Below are 18366 nucleotides of genomic sequence, written 5' to 3' on the forward strand. Positions count from 1 at the left end.
TTCCGGAACGAACTAGTTCATTGGAACTATTCCGTGAAAGGAACGAACGGAACTAGTTCCAGTTCTTTAATTAATATAATTCCTTTCTCTGATCCAGTTCCTTTTTTGAACTATTTGAAGCAAAGGAACTGTATGGAGCAAAGGAACTATAAAGAGCAAAGGAACTATATGGAGCAAAGGAACTATTTGGAGCATAGGAACTTTAAAGAGCAAAGGAACTATATATGGAAAAACGAAAAAAAAATAATAAAAGAGAGAGAGAGATTCAAAAGAACAGTGGGAAGCCTCCAAGACTCCAGCCTTCATAAAATTCGCTTGTTAATCGTCGTTCTGCCAGGACTCAAGCGACGTCGTACGCAAACCTTCGCCAACAAATGGTCTGTTCCAGTACTTTTTATACCCTCCACCATTATATGGAGGGTATATTAATTTTGTCATTCCGTTTGTAACTCATCGAAATATTCATTTCCGACCCTATAAAGTACATATATTATTGATCAGGGTAAAATTCTAAGACGATCTAGCCATGTCCGTCCGTCTGTTGTAATCACGCTATCTTCTGAAGGAATTGAGATAGGGTGCTGAAATTTTGCATAGGGTTGTATTTTGTCTGCAGGCAGGTCAAGTTCGAAGATGGGATATATCGGTCCACGTTTAGGCATAGCTCCCATATAAGGGTACCCCCCAATTTTCGGTATTTTGGGGTTCTTGAGCGCGTTTTTCAAGCGAATTTGTAGTAAATGTATCCACAAAAAATTATAAATATAGGTCCACTGTTTCTTGTAGCCCCCATATAACGGTACCTCCTAATTTTCAGTATTTTTTGGGTTTTTATCGTATTTTTCACCGAATTGGCTGTAATTTAGTATTTTGAGTTCTTAGCAGGTACCAAATCTCTCCACAAAAAAATTTAAATATAGGTCAATTTTTTCGGATATCCCCCATATAAGGGTACCCCCCAATTTCGGTATTTTGGGGTTCTTGAGCGCGCTTTTCAACCGAATTCGCTGTAATTTTGTACATTGGGTTCATATTACGTATCTCTACTAAAAATTATAAATATCGGCCCACTTTTTCTGGTAGCCCCCATATAAGGGCACCCCAAATTTTCGGTATTTTGAGGTTCTTAAGCGCGATTTTCAACCGAATTCGCTGAAATTTGGTACAGTGGGTTCATATTGGGTACCAAATATCTCTATTTAAAATTATAAATATCGGTCCACTTTTTCATTTCAAATACCTGTCAGTATACCTGTGGTGGAGGGTATCCAAAGTTCGGCCCGGCCGAACTTAACGCTTTTTCACTTGTTTAATAGTAAAGCTAGTAAAAGGGAAACATTTCAAGTCTCAGAGTACAAAATAATTTGAAAAGTTCAAAATCAACATAACAAAAAGTTTACAAAGAGAAAGCCATTTTGTTTTGTGCTCTCTTAAATTTGATTCAATGCTTTACCAGTTTTATGGGTTCAGGAACGGTTTTCGAGTAAAAAGTTATTCGTGGTTCGACTCTTAATTATGAAGTAATTACATAGTTCAAAGGAACTACATTAAGGAACTAGTTCCTTTTTAAAAAAGAAACGAGAATGATCGATCCGCTACGTGAACTAGATTGCCCAACTCTACCAAAGACAGGAATTTGTTTGCTGTCGTCTCTAAAGTAGTGTTGTGAAGTTCCCCGAGTTCAATTGAGCGATTCACTGAGAAGAACTACTGTAAAATACGAATAAACACAATCAAACCAACACGCCTAGACATGTTTTGATATGTAAATAACGTAACGTGAACGCATGGTGTACGTAATGACAACACTAACTAATCAAATTCTCTACACATTGCATAACGGTCACACAGATACGTTAATTAAGGACTACTACTTTACTCTATTACAATGATGAGTAACTGAAAGTTCGCTCTTTGAGAGTTTGATGGGGCATGCAACAGCCAGACATCTTTTGTCAGTCAGACGCCATCAAATTGGCGCGTTAACAGCATTAAATTATTCATCAGTTCTTTTTGTTATTAATTTGTGAATAAAATAAATCTAAAATGGAAAAAAATATAGCAAACCGTGGCAGAGTAATTGGAAAGATCCTGATATCCAATCAAGTTCATCAGGGCAAGGTTTTTTCCGGTAATAAATTCATTGTTAAAAAAGTGAGTTTGTGTGGCAGCAACAGCAGACCAACAATTGTGGTTTCATGAAATGGTGTTTGCCTGAGCTATAACATATTGGAATACAGCGGTGTAGGAAAAATTGAATCAATCTTCGGTGGAACGTATTTATTTTCTATACTGTTATGGGCGCAAAGTGACTCCTCTAAAATGTGGGGCAAATATCGGGGATAGACAACACAAACTATGTAAGTAACAGTTTTTGGAACAAATGCACTTTACGGACACCTCTCAGATCATTTTGAAATTTTTAACTTCTGATGCTAATTTAGGTTTTAGTTTTTAGGGGGAATCTGTATTTTCCGAGGTATGGGAATTCAAAGTTTCCAAAATACCCCTACTTTTTGTTAAATATCTTTAACGTTTGAAATTTTTACTGTAGATACTCCTGTAACAATTGTGTTGTTGATATCAACTACAGGAGACTTCCGGAAATATGAGGTATTAAAATTGATACCCAGGGGTTTAAAGCTTTCACCTGTGGACAGATGGAAAATTGGGCTACGCGAGCAGAATTTTTTTTAATTTGAAATTTGTTTTCTGGGTAGCCTGCCTTTGATCTGGGATTTAAGACTTTTGTCCTATGGAAGGTGGAAAATTGGGCTACGCGAGCAGGAAATTTGGAACCCCATATTTCAGAAAGTACGAAGTTCTCCCCAAAGAGGTTGTTATCAGTATTAAAGAGACAATATGCAGTAAAAATATCAAAAGTTTCGGAGTCATATTCTTAAATATATTTAGATAAAATAAATATCTTTAAGCAGTTATGAACTTTGAAATTCCATATATCGGGAAGTACCGATTTCCTCCAGATGGACAACCAAAGGTAAACATTTTAAAATGATCTGAGAGGTGTCCCTAAAGTGCATTTTTTAAAAATGTGTATATTATTCACAGTTATTTACATTTTAGGTTCAAAAACATAATTTCAAAATAATATCCTAAAGTCAATAACATAGGATTGACTGTCTACGGGGAGAACTTCTCGATGTGAGTTATCTTTAAAACAGTGTAAGACATCCATCACAAATCATTTGCCAAATGATAAACTCTGGTGTTATTAGTGCGTGTATCTGTTATGGATGAAATGATATGGGCCCTAGAACCCTACAATTACACGGAAATTCTTTCGTACTGTTCTTGTAGCATCCCTATTGCTTTAACACAATGGACTGAGATGGCAGACGTTGGTCGAGTAAGATTTGGGTCGTTTGGGATCGTACACCCCTCTGTCGTGGAAACGAAATTGTTTCGTGTATCCAATGTTGGTATTGTCTATAGGAGAAAGTCTCAAATAATTAACAGAAAGCCGTCGACCCAAAAAGTATTATCTTTAAAAGGAGATTCTGTCGCGTAGTCCGAGTTGCCATCTGTCCATAGGAGAAAGTCTAAAATATACGGCCGAAGACCGACTACCCACAAATAGGAGTTGCTATTTGTCCATAAGAAAAATTATTAAATCCCTGGACGAGGATCCACCATCCACATGTACTATAAAAAGATATTATGTCGCTTAGGCGGAGTTGCCATATATCCAAAGGAGAAAGTTTAAAGAAGTATGAACTCTTTTGTTAAGATATTGTCTGTTACAGATCGGACCCTTAACTAGGCTTGTTCCTCAACGTAGAACATAGACCAAGTAAGTAACAGATTTATATATATTTTTATAATATTCATAGATATTTACATTTTAGGTTAAATCAAATTGAGATCCAACGATGAATGTATTAGAACCGGAAAATATTTTTCTTAAATTGAACAGCGCCCAAGAAATGTATACGTAATTATGTCAAAAAGCCGGGAGGCTGTAAATTTACCACTTGTTCGAAATACTACAAACACTTTCAAAATGTACATCGAAGTGCGTACGGACATAAATTTCGATCATTTCTCCGAACTGAAAAAAAAATATTAAAAATATGGAATAACGTCCAAAATTCTTTGGAAATTTCAAAACAAATTTTACAAAAATGGTTCTCGTCCTTGTGTAATATTTCGAGTGTTTTACTTCGGTATTTGATAATACACGAATCTTGAATGTTGAAGGGATCCCAGTTTGCGATATCATAGAATCAAATACATAAGTAAGTCGCACAATGAGTAATTTCTATTAATTCAAAAAATATGTAATTGATTTTTATTTATAGATAATGGTGAACAACTTGGAGTTTTAATGTGCCAGAAAATACTACAGATACATGATAATATTTTATTCAAGAAATTTTTGACCGGTTAATCGTATTGGTAAGTGCATAATATATTTCATTTTAGAAGTATAACGTACGTCTCTGATCAGAAAAAATCTACATTTGTAAAATTGAGAAGAACACGGTTTCAAATTTAACGACATTCAGACATCAATACTATGTGGTGGTTGAGATAGTGGTTTATTCGTTCCAAACTCCTTCTATATTTAAACTCCTTCCATTCCTCAACTAACAAATCAATATAAATAAAAACTTTTCCGGACAATGTGAGGAACTCACAGATAAATTTCAATAACTCGGCACAATTTGGAATAAATCCATACAAAGTTTCCGCCTCAGGCCAATTTTCACAGGTTAAAGGACAATTTTCAATATATGTCAATACTTTTTCATTTCCCTCATATATGGATCATAACGATTTTTGTATTTTGAAGGACCGTCACATTACGGAGATGAATGGTGGTGGATAAAATGATCCACTATACTTACATAGCTGGCTTGTGACAGAACATTTGTTTCATAAGCCGAGCATAAAAAAGATTTTCAAGCCCGTCGGTTTTTTGCGCAGTTTTTCGGGACGTTGTTGTGGTTTTAACGTTGTTAAAGGCTCCCTCTATATCTAGGAAGACGGCCAGCGCAAACATTGAATTTTCCATATTCCTATCAATGTAACTTACCACCTCGTGCAGTGCAGATTCTACAGACTTGTCCTTTATGTATGCGTGTGTGAATTGCAAAGAGAGGTGGTGTCTATACGACTCCTAATCTCCAGGTCGATCAGTCCTTCGAGAGTCTTGAGGAGAAAGGATGATAGGCTAATGGGTCTTTAGTCCTTTGGTGCAGAGTGGCTTGGTTTCCCCACTTTAGGAATGTAAGTAATCTTTACATTTTTCCATAGACCCGGAACGCACGAGAGTCAAAGACGGGGGGTAAATTTATCCGCTATGGATGATCAAATTATCCACCCAGAGTATAAATTTATCCCTTATGGCGCGTATACAATTATCTGTTATGGTGGATGCAATTATCCATATTTAGTGGTTATCCTCTCTCTCTACTCACTAGTTCTTTTAATTTCATTGTTCAGTTTGAGAGGTTTCAGTGCGGACCTCACTAAGCTGGTTGTTGCGATGTTGGAATAAATTCCCTTTTCTCTAGAAAATAAAACACAATTTTCAATTTTTTCTTGTTAAATTTTATTTTGTTTTTTTCGGATTTTGTTTTCGAAGTTTTATTTTGAATTATAACTTAAATATTAAATTTGTCTTAAAATTTAATTAGTGTAAAAAAATATCATTATTAATTGTATTTGTGAGAAAAAAAGAAGAAGACGACAAAAATATTAATATAAATATTCTCAAAGATCTATCACTACAACAACGTATGGTCTTTTGTCTTTTTAAATGAAATGAACAGCGGATGTAAATGGAAATTTGTAATTTCCAAATAGATTAATACTTAAGAACAAAAAAATTATATATTCAGATAAAATAATATTTCTATTTTGTTTCCTAAAGACCATCTTGATCCTCATGTTGAGACGTTGACTCTGTGTGTGTGTTTTAGAATATAAAAGAAAATTACTAAGTATATATTTTCTATATAGTAAGGCTATATATTTGTTTTTTGAAGTGAGCATATTTTGAAAAAATATTAATCAATTTTGTCTTTTTTTCTTATAGAGGCTTTAAGCTAAGTTTTTGTTAATTATTTTTTTTTTCAATTTTTATGAAAATTTGAATTTGATTTGCTGTCTGTCTTTTTATGTTTTGATATCTTTGTTATCGAGACTATAAGCTGTAATTTTAGGCATTTATAAATAATTGTTTATATACAAAAAATAACACTAACATACCCGTACATGTTTTTTTCATTAAGTACGTATTAATACATACGTAACCATTATCAAGTTTATGAATTGAAATAATTTACAATACATGGAACTGCAAGCAATAATAAAAATAATGCTAGGAAGGTGACCCAGTGAATGGGTCAGATATGGGATACGAAATATTGAAAGGCAGTTTTAATACCGAAAAAACAGATTTTATACCTAACATGGGATTTATAGATTACGAAATTTTATACATCTTGAATTCTTAAAAAAATCGGAATTATAGATCTCAACCTTATTTATAAAAAGGGTCACATATGCAAATTTAATTAATTTGTAAACAATTTCATTGTAGCACAAAAAAAAAAAAAACATCACTTGTATCACACGGCATGCAAGCAGCAATTTTCAACCATTTTCATTCACTCTCTCCACATCCACACCCTGTCCTCCTATCCTCATCTCCTCCTTAAACAAACGTATGTCATTCATTATTGTCATCGTTATTTTTCGTCGTTGAATTTGTCACCGGCTCCGATATTGATAGCAAATCCATAATTGAGCTAGCCGGTGGCAATGTATTTACCGGTGTAACATCTGAACTATTATTTGTTGTTGGCTGCGAGGACGATGTGGCTGTGTTGGCAGTTGTTGCCGCTGTCGCAGCTGGTATTATGGCTGCTGCCACCACGGGCACTATCTCAGCACCCGGTGCTGTACTCATTGATCGAGCAAATTTTTGCTTTTGTCTTTCCAGCCGTTCCTTTTCACGTTCAGCTTTGAGCTTTTCAAAATCATCCGCTTCACCATCAGCATCGGCGGCAGCGAGTAGATCGGCAGTGGATTTCATTTCCATATCTTCAACTGAGGTGTTGTGGTAGGGGAGAAGACAAAAAAAAAATGATGTTATTAAGGGTATTTATTAGGTTTCAAAATGTTCGCTAAAGGAGATTTAGTACAAAAGAAATTTGAACGACTTACAACAATGGTTATATTTAATAGGAGCAACAACTAGAGATTTTCCAAAAAGGTTTAACTAATATAAGTTGTTTTGTGTGCAGTTAAAATGTAGATTGATATTTATACTTCTCATGTTTAGCTAGCAGAAAGGGAGTTTGTGTTTTAAGAGATTTTCCCAGGAATCGTATGATTTTATTTTTTATGTTGAGCTAAACTATCTATTTACTATTTATCATTGTTAATGTTGGACCCAGTTCTGATCTAGAATGTCATAACTAGTGACGAATGAAGTCTTATGCGCTAACGAATTTATGAAGTGAAAGCCCAATGATCAGTCATCTCAATAGACCCTGTTGTATGAACCAATACCAAAAAACGACTACAAGTTTGATCGAATGGGAAGGTTTTACTCACAGTTTTCATTGATTGCGGCGAAAAAGAAATAGTTTGGCTCATGTGGCGTAATTTTTCAAAAAATAAAATTCCTTAAAATTTTCTGAAACTTACAATGAACAATTTTTCGGATGAAGTTACAAATTCGTGATTGAGATAATAAATGCTGTAATACTAAAAATATTATTTCTGCAATGCACGTCAAAGTTCGGTACCAATATATATGTAGGTATTTGTAAATTTTATTACCTCTACCAAGAAATATTCGACCAAGACTCCATAAAGTAAATATTCATTCATTAGTGGTATTAAATTGTAAGTCGATTAGGTAGTTCAATATTTAAGATATTTATTGTTATTAATTCAAAATAGAGTATAACGTTCCACGTTTTAATATAGCACCTATATAACCTTTACACCTAATTTTTTGTCCTTCGAACTTAGCATTTGGAGATCATGGAAGATAAAAACATCTTTGCAGAACATTTCAATCTTTATTGCATAACTTCAATATATAGGCCCAACCTCTTTTAATGTAGCCGCATTTAAACCGACTGTTGTCATTCCAGGTTCTTGGTCGAAGAAAAAATTATCGCTATATAAAAAGGTCCCGCCCAGTTTAGGTATCTTGATGATTGGTTTTTTCAAACGAAGTGGCAGTGATTTGGAATTCCGTGTTTTTGGAGGGTGAAATAGTTCTTCGCAGAACATTTTAAGGATAGATACTTGTTTTGACATAGTTGGTAGTCCTATTAGTCCGAATTTCAACCAAACGATGTGGCTTTATTGGTAGGTAAAAAATGTCTTCACAGAAATTCCCATTCATAATTTACAATATATGTAAGTCCTTGTTTTCATATACCCCACATACAGAGGTCCCAACCCACATTAAACTATCGGAGGACGAACGGAGGAGCTATGTAACGAGAGGTGGCAATACAGATCAATTGATAATAATTCAGATTGTAGTATTAATGCTTAGTTTTAGTTCGGACACAAACATTACAGAATCAAGGCTTGGTAAAAATAATAGCAAATTTGGACCAAATGTGATAAATATTGATCATTAAGAAAGAGAGGACCAATAGAACCCTTCTCTGGTCTTGGTAAAATATTTGAATCTACTAATTCGGACCAAAATTGACACTTTTTTATATTCTCAGCCTTATGGCTAATGCGGGTATATACACGTTGATACGGCAAAACTGTGTCTCATCGAAATATTTCTTTGAACCAAATCCGTTTCAGACAATTTGATTTACAAATGTCCATCCATCACAATAACTCTCGAGCAACCAATTTCATCCAAACTTTGCACATCCTAATATTTCTTCCAAACTTAGTTCAAGATGGGGAATATCGGTCCACTCCTACTGGCAACCCCCGAAAAGTGCATGGTCTGGTTAACGGCCGGACCAAACGTCTGAAGCTGGAGATGAAAAGTACTACGTTTAGAAATCTGAGAAGTGAATCTATGAAATTTGAATTATGTTTGAATTTAAATAAAAGTAGAATAAAAAAATGCCCGATAATTCAATCAAATGGCCTCAATTAGCGACGACCACCTGAACGGACCATTGTAGCAGCCTTAGATCTATCCCCGACGTTCGACACGGTCGATCATTCTGGGCTGATATCCGTCAGTACATATTCCGCGCTTCAACACGGTCAATTATTTCAGACTGATATCCGTCATCACAAATTCCACGCTTCCGAGTGATATAAAGCGGTGGCTTGCTAATTAACTTAATGGTCGGCAAGCCTTCGTTGAGTTCCGTGGTCAATAATTCAAATATCCGTCGATGAAACAGTTTTTCGATCTTGCTACCCAATAACATAGTTTCTGCGACTACGGTTTGCAAGAAATTACTTCCAAGATTGCGAATTACCTCAATCAGCGACGACTACCTGAACGGTCCATTGTGACAGATGATATCCGTCATCACAAAGTCACCACTTCGAGACGGTCGATCATTTCGGGCTGATATCCGTCATCACAAATTCCACGTTTCCGTATGATATAAAGCGGTGGCTTGCTAATTACCTTAGTGGCCAGCAAGCCTTCATTGAGTTCGGTGGTCAGTAATTCAAATATCCGCACATGAAACAGTTTTTGACTTGAGTGCAAACATTTTCCAAATATTTTACCACCAGAACTAACCTCTTCCGGGAATGCAATATTAGATTATCCACTGCAAAGTCTACTGTGTCACTATTCACTTCCTGAACGCGAGAAATCAATGTAGAACTTGAAATTTCCATTGGCCATAATTCGACAATCCTTGAAGTGGTTCTCGACAACCCCTTTCATTTCTCATCGCATTTCAACTACGTCAACCAGAAGGCGAAAGCTAGGAATAAAGTTCTGATAGCTTTGGCTGGCGTCTCCTGGGTCAAGGATAAAGAAACGTTGGTAACGACATACAAGGCCATCGGTCGTTTCATCCTGAACTATGCTGTCCCGGTCTGGACCTCCTTCCTTAGTGACACACAGTGGATATCCTTGCAAACTACTCAAAATAATGGACTCCGAATTGCAATCGAATGTGTCCAGATGGCGAGCGTCGATCACATCAGTCAATTAACATAATGTGTTGTTGACTAGACCGTGATGGCTGATCCACCTCCGAGGCACAACCGTCAGAGAAAGATATGTGTGATATATGTAAGGACTCTACAAGCCTCACCGATATTTCCGATTATTGAAAGTACCAAAGCCAATGTAGTAATGGCAAAAAGCCTTATAGGAGAGCAATGGCTTATTCCAATTAAGCGGACTGACAACAATCCAAAGGTATTTCCAGTAAGGATATAGGAAAACTTACAATTTGCAAGGACATTTTAAAGAAACTTTTTTTCTAAGGTGAAGGAGAATACGTATTATTCCCACAATACGTATTATTCCTGTTGAAAAGTCAATGTGAACTCACTAAGGTGCAATTGAATTAAATACCAGTAAAAAGTTTACTTCAATTGAAACCTTCTCAACGGAAACGACAATGGAATCCATTGTACAATTGGAAAATCGTGCCACTTTGGCTGCGTGTGTGTGAATAATTATAAGCCAAGCCAAGTGAAGCTTTTTTTAGCAATTGTACATTAGTAGCTTTTTGGTGAGTCTTCAAATTTGGCATACATAATAATTAAACATATTTTACAGTAATTTTGTGTAAGGTTTACAATAACATATGTTTGTATGTACTTAGGTGTACGTGATAGCTGGACTAAGTGAAAATTTCAATACAAAAGTAAGGTTAGGTTAGAAAAATAGTTTTTTACATCTAAATTTGTAAGATTATAGAATTTTCCAAGTGTACATCAAATGGAACAACATGCCAAAAAACGATAACAGAAAAACAACAACATAACAAATACACTTCAGACTTCAAAACGATAGAGAGAACGCAACAAAATTTAATATAATGGATATAAGAAACAAAATTGGCTTATATAGAAAATAGGAACATAGGAGATAATTGCAATTTTTATTTTGGTCCCATCAAAAAATTTTGTTTTTTATATCCATTATCTACATTTCTAATTAAAAAATACATTACAACGAAACTTTGTTAAATTTTTCTTGAGAGTGTTGTTAGAAAACTCAACGTTACCGGTTGATAAAAACCACCTGAACTGGGGCGTTGTGATTTCATGACGTCCTAATAATTGTGCTTTAAGAAAATTTTCAAATGTGAGGTGAGCGTCATTATTGAAAACAAAATGAAAAATGATTTTTATATGAAATTTAAAAAATATGATAAAAAACATTGCCACCAATTTTTACATTTCAAAATTGAAAATAGTGGCAATATTTTTAGTATCTTTTTAATATCTATTTTATATTCACCTGTTTCACGACTACCCCTCTCCCGTTGATCCCGGTTAATTTGATCGAACAGCGATTTGGTACTCTCACCTACCGGTGAACTTGGCACTGTCCTCGCCATACTGGGACTCTCTGCAGCCGGTGCTGAGGTACTTAATAATGCCTCCACACCACCTGGCGGAAACAGATGTGGATCTCCTGATGATTGTGTGCGCATATAAATTTTATTATTACTTGGTATATCCATAGGTTCTGTTGGATTTGATGTCGGTTGTTGTCCTTGATAGAAAATATCTCGTACATTTGGACGATTATGATCGATGCCGCGATGTGATGTTATTGTTGTCTGTTCATCGACTTCTTCTATAACTTGATCTGTGATACGCATGCTGCCCACAGGTTTCGTGTTAGCTGTTGCTGCCAAACTAGCTGCACTGGCACTGCCAGGGAATTTATATTTTTGTGTTTCATCATTTGGTGTAATCGAGCCGGGGCGGCTATCATCACGACTGAGGAAACGTTTAAGGGCCGATGCGACAGTGTTGACACGTGACAGTGTGCCGCTCAGACTAACCAAACTGGGTGAGGAACCGGGGCGTGTTTTACCATTACCAGCGGTAAAGTGTATGCCACTGGCATCGTCAGCCTGAATTTTTGCAAGGAGGGGAAGAGAGAGGGATAAAATGGGGATTTAATAATATTAAGAAATAATGCATTTTAAGTAAAACTTGTTAGGTTCTGTTTTAATTTTTTAATAGAGGCAGAAGAAAGTTTTTTTTTGCGAAAATAAAATTATGTGAAATTAGTGTATAAATTATTATGTGAAGATGATCGGCATGAAATAATTATAAAAAAATATTGGGTGAAAGTGGTAACTAAATTTCTAAAATATTTACAGAATTTACTTGAATAAAATAAATCTTCAATATAATGAATACTTGAAGACTATAATGAATCTTGATAACAATAGTCAATTGAGTTCTTGAAATTAAATAGTTTGAATGGTGCAGGTCCATAAATGTCTAGTATCAAATAAAGCAATACAATTTCATTAAAGCGTATCCAAATACATTTCGAAACTAATTTACAATGTTACTAAAATTCCAATATTTTTAAAAAATCTGGTAATTTAGAATTTTATACTATAGATTCAAATCCATTTATATAAATTGAGAATAAAATAGTACCTAATAAGGTAACATAAGGTGTAATGCTTATTGAATTTTTCATTTATTCTTTAGAAGAAATTCTAAACTCCTAGAATGTTTGGTCCACCGTTTGGTATAATCGTTATGGACATTTTGAAGGATTTTTGCCGCATATCCCAAGCCATGTCGTCATTTGGTTTTTTAGGCTATATTCAATAGTCTTTTACCTTCCTATAGCATAATATGCCAAATGACTACAACTTGGCCATGATGGTCCTGACCCGTTTTGCGAATTTTTATGGCATTTTACAATTGATGTTGGTATAATTATTTATTTATCGGACTCTCAGAGATTTCTCTTTCTTTCTGATATTTTTTTCCCATTAAAATGTCCAGCCCGTTTTTAAGTATTTTATCTTCCTAGTCGCATTTTCCAACCTAAGTTTGTGAAATTTTCTAGTTTTCTTTCTCAAAGGTTAACAAGACTCATGCAGAACATTTTTTAATGGTCTCGACCGATAAAAAATGGAGACCCTTGTTAAAGGATGCTATCGCATATGAATCCCAATTGGGGTTAGATTTTTCAAAGGGCCTATCTTTATGTTCCAATCGAAAAGGCTATCATTTGGAATTTTGTGATCTAAGAAAATAAGGCGATTGTTTTTACAACCTTTAATACAACGTCCTCGTCCCATTTTCGGCATTTTTATGGTCTTATGGGAAAATAAGATTCTGTAATTTGACATTTTTATTTCATGATGGATAAAAAATATAGTTTTTGCTTAACCTCTATGTAAAGGTCCCGACAGACTTTACGTTTTTTAGCGTCATAGTTTCATTTCCCAACTGAAGTGGCTGGAATTTAAACGGTTATCACAAGTTGGTACCTAAAGGGTTTGTGCATAAGGAACATATATCAAAACGACATAATCGATCGCAAATCTATCGATCGTATTATGGAGGTTTCATTTTCTCCACCCAATTAAAAAAACTAATTAACTAGAAATCTAGCTATTGATCGAAGATCAAATGCTAACTTATGGACGGAATTGTTCGACGGTCGATCAGTCTGAGTCATTTTCATCTTCTAATCCACTAACGGTAAAAGTGAATTTTTCTGCACTATCTACCATTGCTGGTATCCTAAAAAGATTTTAAAAGAAGAACATTAATTGACATAAAGTTGTTGTTGTTTTTCTAGTTAAAGAAAAATCCTTCTTTTCAAAGGCAGGAATGATTTTCGACCACTGGAACGTCCGAATTCAAAAATTCCTCCGGCATTTTTTTATGACTAGTAAAATCCAGCATATAAATTAATGAAGTGTTATCTAGTTTAATGGGGTTTATGATATGATTTTTGATTGCTTTTAAACGTAGTATGAAATGTATGAATAAAAAGAATTTAGTTAGTTACAAAATGTTTAAAACTTTCTTCTGCCCTGAAAAAGTAATAATATTAACCAAAACCGAAATATAAAAAAATAAACCAATTTTCACCATGTTCATTTTTAATTGAGATTTATCGTAATATACTCCTTAATAATATATCCTTCAAATAAATATTTTTAAAAGTTCGCATCTCTATTTATTTCTAAAATATTTTAAGAAAAATAGTAAATCCTTTCTAAAAAAATCATCGTCATGGCTTTTATAAAAAAGTTCTTCCAAAATATTATTAAAACTTTATCGACAAGGGCTACAGCAGTTCTTGAAATGTATTATCCACCTCCCAAGGGTCTAATAGCACTTGAAAAAATATTCTTAGAAAATCAAACACTCTTTGAAAAAAAAAATGACTTAAAAACCTTAAAAGCCCTCCCCAAAGCCTATCTAAAAAATATCCGCTAAAACCAGAACAGTCCTACTAATCAATATTCATAAAATTTTTCCCCATGCGCTTTAGTTCAAAATATTATTCTTTTAAATCTTGGCCAACGGTTCTTGAAATATATTAACTCGAAAATATTAAAAAAAATATATCATCGTCATTTACTTTAGGAGGGCTTCCAGTACATTCCCAAAAAATTCCAGTCAAAGGTTCTATTTGTTAATTCAAAAAATAGTCTTAATAAAAACCCCAATCATGGTTTCTAATATTCTTTAATTCACTGACCAGGGCTCTAGATGACCTTGAAAAAAATTGTTCACTATGGCATTTAATAGTTCCTAAAATATATTCCTAAAACCACCCCCCACACAAAAAGGCTCTGAAAGATATTCCTAAAAAATTCTAGTCAATAATTCATCAAAAATTATTCGCCCTCTCTAAGAGCTTTGGATATAATATTTTCTCTTAAAAAAATCAACTTCCAAATCTTTATTAGTTCTTTAAACATATATTTGTAAATATTTCAGCCAAGTTATTTTAAAAATAGGCAATGATATAGTCCTCCAAAAATATTAACAAAAATCTTTGCCAAGGCTTTAAAGTAGTTCCAAAAATATATTCTTTAACAAAAAGGCTCTTAGAATATTCTTAACAATTCCTGTCAATAGTCCAACCAAAATTATTCGCCCTCTCTTAATGTTAATATATATATTCTCATAAAAAGTCAACTTCCAAGTCTTTATTAGTCCTTTGAAATATATTTGTGAATATTCCAGCCAAATCATTCCAAAAAAAGTAATGAAATAGTCCTCCAAAATTTTTCACAAAAATATTCGCCAAGGCTTTGAGTAGTGCTTTAAATTTATTCTAAAAAAAAAAAAAAAAATCCATGCCACCACCTACAGTAGTTCATGAAAATTTTAATTATTAAAATATCTAAATTAAAGATCTTTGATAAATATACTTAAAAATGTTCCCCAAGGCTCCTAGTAATTTTTGAAATATATTACCATAAATATATTATCATCAAAAAAATATATTGAAAATAAAAATCACCATCGAAATTTATTATTAAATACATTACCAAAAAAAACTCATCCTAAGGTTCTATTATGCATTAAAAAATATTGTTAAAAATTCCTGTCGATATTTATTTCGTAAATATTCGTTCTATTAAAATATATTGGTATTGTATGCCAGCTAATGGCTAGCTGAAGAAGTCCTTTAAAAAATTAATATTTAAAACATTAAACAAGTCATTGAGTAGTGCTTAAAGCTCCATTAGTCAATGTATAGCTTATTGAAATGTCTAGTCAAAAGTCCTGTAAAAATATCCTTAAATGTATTTATCGAGGCCGAAACTAGTCCCTAAAAAATATTTCGTCATATATTCTCTAAACAAATTACCGTCGAAGGCTATAAAAGTCCTTTAAAATAATTTTCAAAAACATAACTAAGAACTCTAAGTGTCCCTGAAAAACTTTGTAAAAAATCTCCGTGAGAGTATAAATAAGTCATTTTTTAAATACATTTTTTCATTTTTTAAATGAAAGATGTTTTTAGTTGTTACATTTAAAATGTGTTTCGTTTGGACCTTGTTTTAAGGTCTAACCGAATGATGAAAATTGGTTTACATACAAAAAATAAATACAGAAAATTTACAATCGTGCAGTAGTGTCTTGGATGTGTATAGAATTGTTTTTGGTGCAAGTGAGGTTAGATACAGCGTGTCTGTGAAAGGAATCTGAAAAAAGAGGTGGGGGGCTAGAGCAGGAAGGATATAAAAGCGTGCATAGCATTAAAGCATTCGGATTTTTGTTGTTGGTGCATATGTAAAGAGGTAATAATTAGAATCAAATGTTAGTTTTTTGTTTCAAAGTTTTCGGGGAGATTTTTTTTTAAAATACAACAATTTCACCAAAATAAACCCATTTTTTTAAAGCCCATTTTGTGTTAGTAACAAAAGGGGGGAAAATTAGAGATTTTTGTACCCACCAGCCAATTTTCCTAATTTTTTTTATAAAATTTCGAAAGCTTTAGGAAAGATTGTTATACTTAAACAAAATATATGTGTACAAATACCAGTTAGATGGCTTGTTTGTTTTTTGTTTGTATATGGTGGAAGGAGGGTACAAAAATAATTTGAGTTTGTTTTTTGGGAAAGCACATAAATATGTCTCTGTTATGTATAAAAAATTTGTTGGTCAATTCCAGTTTTATTTTGAAATTTCCAATGGACATTGCCAATTTGATTCTAACCTCCTCATCTTGATTTGGAAATTTATAGTGAACTGCCTGCACAGTTGTTGGGGAACCGGGATTTGATTCTTGATTTTGATTACCAACCATGTCATCAATGCGAACACTGGACATAACCGTGGGCATTGCTGCCGTTTTGGAGACTTCAATTTTGGCCGTTGATGGCTCGGGATGTTCTTCACGGAAACGTTCCGAGGCAATGGTATAGGGTAGCTCATTGGGAAAGACTTCATCCCAATATTGATCTTTCAACAGCTCAGGATGTTCATGATGCATTTCGTCAACAATTAAATAGGAGACTTGCAAATTGCGATCAACCATCCAGTTGACCTGCAACAGAGAAACACGTTAGTAATTTATTAGAGTTAGAGCAGTCAGGTCACTTACCTCAAAATCATCATCATCTTCGCCAAAGGGATTTATCAATGACTCAGCCACTTTCAACCATCCCATATAGAAGAAAAATTGCAGGGTGGTAAAGACCGGAAAATACAAATCAACCTTATTCAAATAATTACTATTGGCCACAACCTTATTCTCAGTCCACTGCTGGCCCATGACCGAGCACAAAAAGAACGAATACACTGCCAATGTTACCACCTGGGTATAGACCAATGGCACACTTATTGTATCGTACGATATCAACAGACCACACTGTCCCCGGAATTTATTCAGCTCATCGATTATCGTCTTTACCGCAAAATCATCACGTATGCGACCTTCTTTGCGGGCCCGTGTTACAATACTGGCGGCCCATACGATTGGTAACCAATGCTTTGAATGACGGGGAAAGCCTTTATTCATACTCTCAATAATGTTCTTTTCGTTCTCGATCAATAGACCAGCTTCGACAAAATTCGACAAATTGGGAAAACGTTTTTTGACGCGTGGCGATATGTTCGTCATAACCATTGTCAAACACAAGCAAACATAGCGCATAATGGTACGACGAACCATACGGCCACGTTCATCCTGTCCATGTATGTTTGCGCTAACAAACACCGCAATGGGATCAGGCCAGGGTATACTGGTGTATTGATTCCACCATCGGGTCATCACAATTGATACATAGAAGCCCAATACAAAGGACAGGGGTATGAGATCACTGTAGTTGTAGCAATACTGTGCTATCGCTTCGAACATTCTGCAAATGGGAGAGGGAGAGAGGGATGGGAAAAGAGAGCAATTATTAAGAGATCACAGATGTTTACATCTCACACACACACTTACACTTTTTGTTCGGCATTTAGGACGAATCGATATATTATATTTAATAAATAATAGAGAAATAGAAAGGCCACCAAGTCCAGCCATACTAGTTTGTAAATACTGCCTCGCCACCTGGAATTGAAAAAAATTAAACAAATCAATTCAATTAAAAAAAATCAAATATTAATGAAATATTTTTCAGTTCAGAAAAAAATAAATAAATAAATAATAATTTTTTTATAAATATTTCTTCAACGTGGATTTTTAAAACTAATTTTTCAACGACTAATACAAGGCGAATATCGATTCGGACCACTCCGATGTGGCGGCCAAGGTTCGCACCCGTGTTAATGCAGCAGCAAAGGTGCGATCTAATGTAACACGGAAACTCAACGTCGAAAAGCTGCAAACACAACAGATACCAGAAGCATACTCCGCTTAACTTACACACCTGCTTGACGAAAGCACTTCTTATCCCGATAATAATATAGAAACACAATGGCAGAGAATTGCCCTCTCCCTACAAACTG

General features: G+C 34.3%; 1 protein-coding gene across 1 annotated transcript in view; it reads right to left on the reverse strand.

Moving 5' to 3' along the window:
* Window positions 1–6697: 6697 nt before the first annotated feature.
* Window positions 6698–18366, reverse strand: part of LOC133336623 (uncharacterized) — a 37424-nt gene continuing 25755 nt past the window's right edge. Inside the window, exons 2-7 of the mRNA XM_061544904.1 lie at window positions 17858–17968; window positions 17015–17771; window positions 16628–16957; window positions 11414–12038; window positions 11178–11237; window positions 6698–7077 (exon numbers count right to left, since the gene is read on the reverse strand). Coding sequence (XP_061400888.1) covers window positions 6698–7077; window positions 11178–11237; window positions 11414–12038; window positions 16628–16957; window positions 17015–17771; window positions 17858–17968 — 2263 coding nt within the window. The remainder of the gene's footprint in view (window positions 7078–11177; window positions 11238–11413; window positions 12039–16627; window positions 16958–17014; window positions 17772–17857; window positions 17969–18366) is intronic.

This window comes from Musca vetustissima, unplaced genomic scaffold (assembly GCF_032173495.1).
Source record: "Musca vetustissima isolate MV318-11 ecotype Yass unplaced genomic scaffold, APGP_CSIRO_Mvet_v1 utg31357, whole genome shotgun sequence".
Classification (NCBI taxonomy): domain Eukaryota; kingdom Metazoa; phylum Arthropoda; class Insecta; order Diptera; family Muscidae; genus Musca; species Musca vetustissima.